We start from the raw sequence: 12977 nt of genomic DNA on the forward strand, positions 1-12977 counted from the left end.
CCACTCCTTTGTGCATTCCGATGCGTCAACAATTTGGGGTCCTATACTTGTACCTGCCCCCATGGCTATACTCTCCGAGAGGACAAACGAATGTGTAAAGGTAAGGGATAAAATATCAAATTGTAGAATGCGTACCTGTGTACCAGTCAATCATTAGACCCCTACCGTATTTTAAATTTTAAAATATATTATCATTATGTGAAACAGTATATTCATATCTAACCTTTATTGTTCCTCATATGCAACAAAATCTGTAGGCACTGAGTTCACTGTCAGCTTGCATACTGTACAAAGGATAGTTTTATACTGTGTGTGAGGTAATAGTAATCCATAATGCTCTTACTCTGTTGAGCAACAGCCACATGTAAATGCATAAGTCCACAGAGGTGGCTTATAACACTCACTACAATTCCAGTCTCACATAGACCTACCACGACAATAAACCAAACACATAAACACACAAAAACATACTCGGAGGCTCTAAATAAAAATCTGCCTAAGCAGCAGAGACCTCCAAAGCAGACACCCAAGCAACCACTACCCCAAAACAAAACACGTGCAACACATAGCTCACAAAGCCAGTGTGCCGAACAGTCACAGCCCTTAAGGCTAAACAACACACCTGATACACTTGTAATAGGTGACTCTATCGTCAGGCACACTGACGTCCCGCTCACCAGGCTGAACAAGGAGAAGGTCACGGTGAGCTGCTGTCGGGCGCTAGGATCCGCCACATAACACAAGCACTCAGGTCACTCCAAGGCAAGTACAAATATGACTCAGTCATTGTCCATGCAGGTGTGAATGACCTGAGACGTACCTCCCTGGACTACATGAAAAGAGACATAGAGGAGCTCTCTGAGCATGTAGCCCAGGCCGGTATGACCCTGACCTTGAGTAGCATCTTACCCTCACCAAGAATGATGCCACAATATGAAGACAAGATGATCAATTTTAACAATTGGCTTAAGTGTTGGTGTCATTCAAAGGGGATCCAATGCCTGTCAGCCTGGGATGACATGCTCGACAAGCCACGATGCTTCGCTATGGACGGCTTGCACCTGTCACCCCTGGGCTTTGGATATTGGCAAAGGCTCTTGCTTCCCCCATAGTGCCTTTTTAGGCAAGGCTCAAAGACAAACCCACCTCCATAGGTATCACAAGGGATAAGAAACTAAGAGTAATGCTACTCAGTGCCAGAAGTCTAAACCTCAAGATGCACGCACTCGAAACTCTCCTTAGCATGGAGAACATCGATATCTGTGCAGTAACAGAAACCTGGTTCAAGGCTCCCGAGAGCACCCCAGCACTACCAGGTTATACCTCATACCATGCTTTTCGGCCCCAAAACTTGGACCGAACCACAAAAGGAGGGGGAGTATCAATATTCGTCAAAGATACCCACACCTCCAGGTTGGTGGCACAGCACGAAGCATCAGAGACTATCCATGTGCAACTAACTGTGGGTAAAACTGCCTTCCAGTTTATAGCCTGCTACAGACCTCTCTCCCATACACAGGAACCCCACTTGGCCTTCCTGAGAATACTGGAAAATATGAAGGTCTCTCCAAACACCATTATATTGGGCGACTTCAACTACCCAAACATAGACTGGGAGCATTACTCTAGCTCCAACACCCTAGCCCAAAGGTTCCTAGAATTTATAAACTCAAATGCTATGGAACAACTTGTTACCACTCCCACAAGAGGGGAAAACATACTGGACCTGATCATCACCAACATGGGGACACTATGCTCCAGACCAGAAGTGTATCCCTCACTGGTAAGATCAGACCATAAACTAATTTCACTGGATATTCACATCCCGACTCCACCCCCTGCCCAGAAAACCACAGTGAAAAACTTCTCTAAAGCAAATTTCACACGCCTCAAAACCGAGGTGAAATCCTTCAAAGCCCCCGGGCCTGTGGAAAATACGGCCCAGACCGCAGAATCCTTTATAAACGCATTCTATGAACACCTTCAGGAATGCATGGATCATGCAATCCCAAATAAAACCAAGACCCAATCCTCCAAAGGCAGGCGTCCTGTCTGGTGGACCCCAGCCATAAACAAACTATACAATAGAAGGAGGAAGCTACTACATGATAGAGCAAAATCCCAAAAAGGGAAGGCATCTCTGATCAGTATTAGCAAAAAACTACGGGCACTCTTAAAATCGTCTAAGGCCAGCTTCGAGAGAAAAATTGCACAGGACACTAAGGATAATCACAAGGCTTTCTTTAGTTATGTTAGGAACCTAGGTGGGAATTCCCAGATATGCTCAGAATTAGTCCAAAATGACAAAAAATACACAGAGCCCACAGACATTGCCAACATCCTAGCTGACAGGTTCAGTGCAAACTTCTCCCCTCTCCCCACCAAAGGGCAAATATCTATCCCAACAGAGTGCTGCCCCCCTGTCATCTCAGATGCTCAGGTAAGAGCCGCCCTCTCCAAAGCAAAAAACACAGCATCAATGGGACCAGATGGTGTCCCGGGCTGCGTCCTACATGAACTCCAAGAAGAGCTAAACCCAAACATAAAACTACTGTTCAGTCTTAGCCTTACTACAGGATATGTACCCAAAGAGTGGCGTACAGCAACAGTGGTCCCTCTCCACAAATGTGGTGCCTCAACGGATCCTGGAAACTATCGCCCCATAAGCCTGACTAGCTTGGTCGGCAAAGCTATGGAAAGGATCATCATGGACCTCATAAATAAAGATATTGGGGACCTACAGACACTGGATCCTACCCAGTTTGGCTTTATTAAGGGCAGATCCTGCCTCTTAAACCTGGTCGATTTCTTTGAAACAGTCACCAAGGCCATTGACGAGGGGAAGGTGGTCCACACAGCCTACCTGGACCTCGCAAAAGCCTTTGATACAATACCCCACTCGGGCATTATAGATAAGCTCACCAGCTTAAATATAAACCCCTATGTCACTAGATGGGTTGCAAACTGGCTCAAGGACAGAACTCACATGGTTAGAATTGCTGGAGCCATGTCAGACTCCAAACCAGTTACAAGTGGCGTCCCACAAGGCTCAGTCCTGGGACCTCTCTTGTTCGGTATATATTTCTCGGCGGTACAGGCCAACAGGGAAGGACTGTGGCTGACCAACTTCGCAGATGACTGCAAACTGGGCGCAATAATCAACTCTCCAGCCGGCACAAGCATCCTCCAAAAGGGCCTCATAGAAACAGACAACTGGTGCCAGAGCCATGGCCTCAAGCTAAATGCCAAAAAGTGTATAGTCATCCCCTTTGGCAAAAACAAAGTGCCCACAAATTACCACATAGGTGGTAATCCATTAAGTACAGAAGAAGTCATTAGGGACCCGGGGACCCAAGTTGATAGCAATCTCTCATTTGACAACCACGTGGCCAAAGTGGTTAGAAAAACATTTTATATAGCCCACCTAATCATGAAGGGATTCACATCTAGATCAGGGAGGTCATCGTGCCTCTTTACTCATCCCTCATCAGGCCCATAATTGAGTACAATGCCCTTTTGGGATGTACCTTACCAGACACCTGCAGCAACTGGAAAGACCCCAAAAGTACCTCACCAAGAGGATCAAAGGGCTCAAACAGATGCCATATGCTGCCGGTTAAAGAAACTCCAGCTCTACTCAGTGGCATACCGCCTGCTCAGAGGCGATCTGTGCCTGACGTATAAAGCCATGTCCAACCCGGAATTAATGGACATGCTGCACCTCAGAAAATCCAAATCCCATCGAGCTACGTGCTCGAGAGACTTGAACCTCAGCACTGAAATATATAGGACATGCTGGAGGGACAGATTCATAACCCAGAGGCTCCCTTCACTCTGGAATAAAATCCCAGTCCAAGTTAGGCAGAGTCCCACATTGACTCTCTTCAAGAGGAATCTTGATGAGTGGATGGGAGATCGTAGGTTTACCCCGGTTATCACTTCTGTGTCACTGTTAGACAGAGGCACAGTATACTAACCTCAAAAAAAGGCATAGCAAAATTAATTTAAAATGGGTGGCGAAAGCCAAACACACTCTGGCTAGGCTTATAAATGCCCTAGGGCAGATAGCCTAGTATGAACCTATGAACCTATGAACCTATAAGTAGACCCATGTGCATCCTAGTGCACTGCTCTTAAATGATTCTTATGCATTTGCACTCTGTAAGATCTATGCAGGAAATACATAGGAATACAAAATGATTAACTGCGTGACTGTATCCATTACAATGCAAGAATATGAACAGGGTCAAGTGGAAAAGCTGGACAATGCTCGGAGTACCGATCTAGGTAAGTAGTGCAGTGCAGTCTATGTGTTTATTTCTGAAATTGTGCGTAAATGTGTGCATATGTGTCTCAGTGTAATTAGTGGAGCAGTGAGGAAGTGATTAGTGTATCTATTTGGCCTTGACAGCTTATTTTGATGTGCACATGTATGTATGTGTGTTTGTGGGTGTGTGTGTGTGTGTGTGTGTGTGTGTGTGTGTGTGTGTGTGTGTGTGTGTGTGTGTGTGTGTGTGTATACGTTTGTATGTGTGCAAGTGGGTGTGCATGAGTGTGTTTGTGTGTGTGTGTGTGTGTGTGTGTGTGTGCACATGTGAATGTTTACATGTGTGAATGTGATTGTGTGTTTGTATGTGTGTGTGTGTGTGTGTGTGTGTGTGTGTGTGTGTATGTGTGCATGTCAGTTTGTGAGTATGTTTGAGTGTGCATGCATGTGTATGTGTGGGTGTGCATGTATGTGTGAGTGTATGTGTGTGGGGGGGTGTATGCATGTGCATGTGTGTATCTGTGTATGTATGTGTGCATGTGTGAATGTGATTGTGTGTGTGTGTGTGTGTGTGTGTGTGTGTGTGTGTCTGTATGTGTGGGTGTGGGTGTGTGCATGCGTGCGCATGTGTGTGTGGGTGTGCATGTATGTGTGTGTTTGGGTGTGTATGTATGTGTCAGTGTGTGTGGGGGATATGTATTCATGTGCGTGTGTGTGTGTGTGTATCTCTGTGTGTGTTTGTGTATGTGTATGTATGTGGGCATGTGGTTGCGTCTATGTGCATGCAAATGTGTGTGCGTGTGTGTGTGTGTGTGTGTGTGTGTGTGTGTGTGTGTGTGTGTGTGTGTGGATGGGTGTGGATGGGTGTGTGTGTGTGTGTGTGTGTGTGTGTGTGTGTGTGTGTGTGTGTGTGTGTAGGTGTGCATGTAAGTTTGTGTGTTGGAGTGCATGTATGTGTGAGTGTGTGTGTGGGGGGCATGTTTGCTTGTGCGTATGTGTGTGTATCTGTGTGTGTGTTTGTATGTTTATGTATAATATATAACATTAAGTATCCTGTTTTTTTTTTGCTTATTTTTTCGAGTTATTTATAGTACTTTGTCTACTGCATACTTTTCTAGCTAGTTTCACTGTGTGTGAGGTATTAACTGGAAATTGTCCACTTTTATTAAGCATCTGTTTGGGTTGTTTGCTTCTGATAACTTGGTGCAGTTAAACGCTTTCTCTAGAGGCTCCTTTAGCTGTTTAAAACTTTGATTTAAAGGCTCACTGCTGCTTTTCTGCTGTGAGAAGCATTTCTGCAGTTTGTGGCTTTGCAGTTGCCCACCCCTACTGTAAATTTGATCTGGGACCCTCCTCCCAGTCTAGTATTAACCCATTCTACCTAATACAGGGAGAACATTTGAGAAGGCCAATCCACTTGGTTTCTGCTCCTCCTTTCTCTCTTTCCACTTAAAAAAAATGTTCTAAGTTTGTTTCCTGCCTTTCCTGTGAGTAGTCTAGTTCGGATACAGATTTTCTTTGTCCAGGACTGTTTGTGAGCTTCTGAGCCCCCAGGCCTTTCTGTGTTGGAGGGAAGCCTTCTAGCTTAATTTTGTTTCTTAGAACTAGCCAGTTTTCTAGTTTTAGCATGCAAGTCTGTTTCTTTGAGCTCAGCACTTGTTCAGAACTCGTTGTAAGCACTAAATAAGCTACAAATTACTACAGCACTCAACTTTCCTCACTTGTCTAGAGGAAAACAGTTTCTAGTACTTGACAAATAAGCACCTATCCAGGCATGTCTAAGGGTCAGCTCCCGGTGTTTTCTCCTGTCTACCTGATGACTCTGGGTATCTTGGGGCAATGCAGCAATTGCCTCATGTACACAGACAACCCTCTCCTCCTACCACCCAACACTACAGCCTCTGAGAGACCCACTTATATAGCCAAACTGGAAGCAAAGCTCTCTTCACCCACGACTGGACTAGACAGTCAAGAGGAGAAGGTAAACACTTGCACCATACCACACTCATCACATAGTCCCTCAAAACCTACACCAGCAAAACACACACATGGAAACACAAAACACACACCTACATTCACGGAGGCTCTCAGTAAAATCCTGTCCAAGCAACAGGGACCTCCAAAGCAGAAACACAAATGACCTCCACCCCCCAACACAACCCAAATGACACATAGCCCACAAACTCAGTGTGCCGTTTAACCACAGCCCATAAGGCATAACAACGTACCCAACACTCTAGTCATAGGTGGCTCTGTAGTCAAGCACACTGATGTTCCACTTACCAGGCTAAACAAGGAGAAAGTTACTGTCAGCTGCCTGTCGGGTGCCAGGATCCACCACATAATGCATGCACTCAGGTCACTCCACAACAAGTACAAATATGACTCTGTCATTGTCCATGTTGGTGTGAATGACTTGAGACGTACCTCCCTGGACTACAAGAAAAGGGACATGGAGGAGCTGTCCGATCTTGTAGCCCAGGCAGGTATGACCCTAGCCCTGAGTAGCATCCTGCCATCACACAGAATGATACCACAGTACAAGGACAACATGGTTGACTTCAGCAATTGGTTAAGCTTCTGGTGTCATTCTAAGGGGATCCAGTATCTGTCTGCCTGGATGACATGATCGACAAACCATGATGCTTTGCCAGAAATGGCCTGCACCTGTCACCCCTGGGATTCCGGATACTGGCTAAGGCTCTAGCCACCCCTATAGTGCCTTTTTTAGGCAAGGTTTAAATGACAAATTCACCACCATAACAGATACAAGCAAGCAGAATCTGAGGATATTGCTACTCAATACTAGAAGTCTAAACCTCAAAATGCACTCACTCGAGGCACTCCTTAAAATGGAGAACATTGACATCTGTGCCGTGACAGAGACCTGGTTCAAGGCTCCAGAGAGTATCCCTGCATTACCAGGGTATAATACATACCACATCTTTCGGCCACCTAACCTGGACTGAAACACTAAAGGCGGAGGTGTGTCCATATTCATTAAGGATATCCACACCTCCAGGCTAGTTGCTCAGCATAATGCATCCGAGATTATCTAAGTGCAACTAACTCTGGGCAAGACCGCAATCCAAATTGTAGCTTGCTACAGAGCCCCCACCATGCCCCAGGATTCCCACTTCTCATTTCTTGATACACTGGAAAATATTAGGGTACAACCTAACACCCTAATAATGGGCGATTTCAACTACAGCACAATGGCACTAAATATACAGAACCAACTGATATTGCCAACATTCTGACAGATAGGTTCAGTGCTAACTTTACCCCCCTCACATCCCCTAAAGGGCCCATCTCTATACAGGAAGAATGCAAAGTTCCTGTAATCACTGCTGCACAGATAAAATAAACACACTCTCCAAAGGCAAGAACACAGCATCCATGGGACCTGACAACATCCCAGGCTGCGTTCTACATGAACTACAGAACGTACTGGCACCCCACCTAAGTACCATGTTCAATCATAGCCTCACCTCAGGCTATGTACCCACTGAATGGCACACAGTGACGGTTATCCCACTCTACAAAGGAGGAGCCACCACCGACCCCGGAAACTACTGCCCCATTAGCCTGACGAGCCTGGTCTGCAAGGCTATGGAATGTATCATCATGGAACTTATAAACAATGACATTGGTAATCTCCAAACTCAGGACCCCACCCAGTTCAGGTTTGTAAAAGGCAGATCTTGTCTCCTAAACCTGACAGACATCTTTGAAGCGGTCACCAAAGCCGTAGATGAGGGTAAAGTGGTTCACATAGCCTATCTAGATCTCGCCAAGGCTTTCAACACTATTCCCCCACTCTGGAATTATAGTTAAACTCACTAAACTAGGTATAAATCCCTATGTCACAAGGTGGGTTACCAACTGGCTCACTGACAGAACCCACACTGTGAAAGTAGCAGACTCCAAATCCAACTTCTGACCAGTGACAAGTGGAGTACCACAGGGTTCAGTCCTGGGTTTTCTCCTGTTTGGTATCTACTTATCTGAAGTACAGACTAACACAGAAGGTCTTTGGCTAATGAAGTTCGCTAATGACTGTAAACTAGGAGCCATAATCAAAACTCCAAAAGATCTGGACATCCTACAAAAGAGCCTCACTGAGACAGATGCCTGGTGTCAAAGCCATGGCCTCAAACTCAATGTCAAAAAGTGCATTGTCATCCCTTTTGGTAAAAACTCTGTACCCATGAACTACCACATAGGCAGTAGTCTACTTAACACTGAAAGTGTGATAAGAGACCTTGAGACACAGGTGGACAGTAGTCTCTCCTTTGATAATCACATCGCCACAGTAGTCAGGAAATCCTTCTACGTGGCATACCTCATCACAAAAGGTTTCTCATCCAGGAAAAAAGAGGTCATTGTTCCCCTCTACTCGTCACTCATTAGACCCATTATAGAGTACAACGCCACTTTTGGTATGTACCTCACAAGACATCTACAACAACTGGAAAGACCGCAGAAATACCTCACAAAGAGGATTACTGGCCTCAAACAGATGCCCTATGCAGACCATCTCAAAAAACTGCAGCTTTACTACGTCGCATATCGCCTACTCAGAGGCGATCTTTGCCTAACATACAAAGCTATGTCAAAGCCAGAGCTTTTGGACATGCTCCACTTAAAGAAATCCCAATCCCTCCGAGCTACATGCTCTAGAGACCTAAACCTTGTCACCACAATAAACAGAACATGCTGGAGGGATAGATTCCTGTCCCAGCGACTTCCCATACTCTGGAACAAACTACCTATCTATATCAAACAAAGCTCCTCATTAGCACTCTTCAAGAAAAAATCTTGATGATTGGATGGGAGATAGGAAATTCAACCCGGGGATCACTTCTGTAGCTCTGCTCGACAGTGGCACAGGAAAATAATTTTCTTGGGTGGCAAAATCCAGGGTACATTTTGGCTAAGCTTAATGTGGGTTTGCCTGTGGGCACACACGTTTGTGTGTGTGTGTGTGTGTGTGTGTGTGTGTGTGTGTGTGTGTGTGTGTGTGTGTGTGTGTGCACGTGTGTGTATGTGTGCATGTGGGTGTACGTGAGGGTGGGTGTGTTTTTATATATATGTGTGTGTTTGTGTATGTGTGTGCAGGCATGTGTGTAGGTGTATATGAATGTGTGTTTGTATGTGAGACCGTATGTGTACAGATATTTCTGTCTTTTTGTCTGTTTATGTGTATCTTGTAAGAGTGTATACCTGTGGGCTTCCCTGTAGGTACCCATGTTACTTAAGCAGGATAATATTGTACTTAGCTCTGAAGCATAGCTTTGAGATTCTTTGCTCAAGAATTCTAGACAAAGATAAAAATATTGGGGGCAAAGGCAAACGTCAGGAATGATTTATAAATATTACTCTATTTAATGCAGAAAGCTCATACACCAAGTATTGCATCAACATAGAATTTCTGAAGTATAAGAAATATGAAATTCTAATGTTTATTACTGGCTGACCATAACACACAGTAATTTTTAGAAAATAAATACAATGGACAATTTATTTATTTATTTTACATTTGTTAACCGGGGGTGTCTGACTGAGCCGAAAAGGCCCTTTTTCAGCAGAGGCCCGGGGAAAAAAGCTCCACATAGAAAAATTACAGATACATTTAGACATGATCAGTATACACACAAATTACAAAAGACATTTTTACAGTGGTATGCAGCACATCAACAGTTACAGTGGAGAGAACAAACAAAAAAATATTTAAAAATAAAGGTACTTAATAGATTTGTGGTGTACAGCTGAAATTTGGAACATGGGTAGAATACATACATAGTACACAGGTACAGTACATACATTGTAGATTAGCCAGTGTTTCTGAGAATCGTTTTCAATCTTAATCAAGTACTCTAGGTGTAGTATGTGACAAGGCAAAAATATGAGACAAAATCAGGGACAGTAGAGTGCTAAGATGAGAAGTTGTTTAAAATGGTCATTTGAATAATTCCTAGTCATGAAATAATGCATTAATAATTAATATGATGCAGCAACATGCACTGTGCGTAATTGTGAATTGTATTAATTCTAGGGCAATGAGCATCTTGATTAGTGTGAGTTGTACTACTATGAAGATGACTATGAATTCCTTCAGTATCTTTATAATCTAGAGTTCAATTCAACATAGATATATATTGATCTCAAGTAGGAGTAGACTTATAACATAGATATATACTGATCTCAAGTGAGAGTAGACTTATAACATAGATATATACTGATCTCAAGTGAGAGTAGACTTATAACATAGATATATACTGATCTCAAGTGAGAGTAGACTTATAGCATAGATATATACTGATCTCAAGTGAGAGTAGACTTATAACATAGATATATACTGATTTCAAGTGGGAGTAGACTTATAACATAGATATATACTGATCTTAAGTGACAGTAGATTTATGACATAGATATATACTGATCTCAAGTGAGAGTAGACTTATATATACTGATCTCAAGTGCGAGTAAATTTATAACATAGATATATACTGATCTCAAGTGAGAGTAGACTTATAACATAGATATATACTGATCTCAAGTGACAGTAGACTTATGACATAGATATATACTGATCTCAAGTGGGAGTAGACTTATAACATAGATATATACTGATCTCAAGTGAGAGTAGACTTATAACATAGATATATACTGATCTCAAGTGACAGTAGATTTATGACATAGATATATACTGATCTCAAGTGACAGTAGATTTATGACATAGATATATATTGATCTCAAGTGGGAGTAGACTTATAACATAGATATATACTGATCTCAAGTGAGAGTAAACTTATAACATAGATATATACTGATCTCAAGTGAGAGTAGACTTATAACATAGATATATACTGATCTCAAGTGGGAGTAGACTTATAACATAGATATATACTGATCTCAAGTGAGAGTAGACTTATAACATAGATATATACTGATCTCAAGTGACAGTAGATTTATGACATAGATATATACTGATCTCAAGTGAGAGTAGACTTATATATACTGATCTCAAGTGGGAGTAAATTTATAACATAAATATATACATACTGATCTCAAGTGAGAGTAGACTTATAACATAGATATATACTGATCTCAAGTGACAGTAGACTTATGACATAGATATATACTGATCTCAAGTGAGAGTAAACTTATAACATAGATATATACTGATCTCAAGTGAGAGTAGTCTTATAACATAGATATATACTGATCTCAAGTTAGAGTAGACTTATAACATAGATATATACTGATCTCAAGTGAGAGGAGACTTATAACATAGATATATACTGATCTCAAGTGAGAGTAGACTTATAACATAGATATATACTGATCTCAAGTGACAGTAGACTTATGACATAGATATATACTGATCTCAAGTGAGAGTAAACTTATAACATAGATATATACTGATCTCAAGTGAGAGTAGTCTTATAACATAGATATATACTGATCTCAAGTTAGAGTAGACTTATAACATAGATATATACTGATCTCAAGTGAGAGGAGACTTATAACATAGATATATACTGATCTCAAGTGAGAGTAGACTTATAACATAGATATATACTGATCTCAAGTGAGAGTAGACTTATAACATAGATATATAGTGATCTGAAGTGACAGTAGACTTATAACATAGATATATATACTGATCTCAAGTGAGAGTAGACTTATGACATAGATATATACTGATCTCAAGTGAGAGTAGACTTATAACATGGATATATACTGATCTCAAGTGAGAGTAGACTTATAACATAGATATATACTGATATGAAGTGAGAGTAGACTTATAACATCGATATATACTGATCTCAAGTGAGAGTAGACTTATAGATATGTACTGATCTCAAGTGAGAGTAGACTTATAACATAGATATATACTGATCTCAAGTGTGGGTAGACTTATGAAATAGATATATACTGATCTCAAGTGGGAGTAGACTTATAACATATATACTGATCTCAAGTGAGAGTAGACTTATAACATCTATATATACTGATCTCAAGTGAGAGTAGACATAACATAGATATATACCGATCTCAAGTGAGAGTAGACTTATAACATGGATATATACTGATCTCAAGTGAGAGTAGACTTATAACATAGATATATATATACTGATCTCAAGTGAAAGTAGACATAACATCGATATATATACTGATCTCAAGTGTGAGTAGACTTATGAACTACTAAGCCAGCAATATCGCTTGACAGGGTGGGTATTATTGGAGAAACAACACCCACCTTAGTTATCACACACACACACACACACACACACACACACACACACACACACACACACACACACACACACACACACACACAAATTGGTTTTTAACTGCTCTTAGCAAGGTCTGAATAAAATGGCCAGTCCTTGTAATTGCTATTAGTTACTTTTGCTATTTCAATTTTTTTTTTTTGTTTTTTATTTTTTAACTTTTTTATTATTTTACATTCGCTAAATACAAAGCTGTGTTTTGAGAACATAAAATTAGTGTCTCTGCTTTTTTATGTCACTGATTCACAGCCGCCTAATATGCTGCCAGGAAGTGATGGTCTTTTTTTCTGAGCTTTACCTGTACATTAACACCCTGTAAAAGAACATTTATTCTCCAATCAAGGTGACGATGTATGTTTTGCCCATCATGTAATGCAAATGAATTTTTCCTTCTCGTTAATACAATT

General features: G+C 41.7%; 1 protein-coding gene across 1 annotated transcript in view; it reads left to right on the plus strand.

Annotated features, from left to right (window-relative positions):
- LOC122817578 (fibrillin-2-like) overlaps positions 1-12977 on the plus strand; it is an 824173-nt gene that overhangs the window by 741987 nt on the left and 69209 nt on the right. Inside the window, exon 54 of the mRNA XM_044090614.1 lies at positions 1-100. This exon is cut by the window's left edge and continues 23 nt beyond it. Within this exon, the coding sequence (XP_043946549.1) occupies positions 1-100 (100 nt within the window). The remainder of the gene's footprint in view (positions 101-12977) is intronic.

This window comes from Protopterus annectens, chromosome 13.part0 (assembly GCF_019279795.1).
Source record: "Protopterus annectens isolate FY-2018-M chromosome 13.part0, PAN1.0, whole genome shotgun sequence".
Lineage (NCBI taxonomy): Eukaryota > Metazoa > Chordata > Ceratodontiformes > Protopteridae > Protopterus > Protopterus annectens.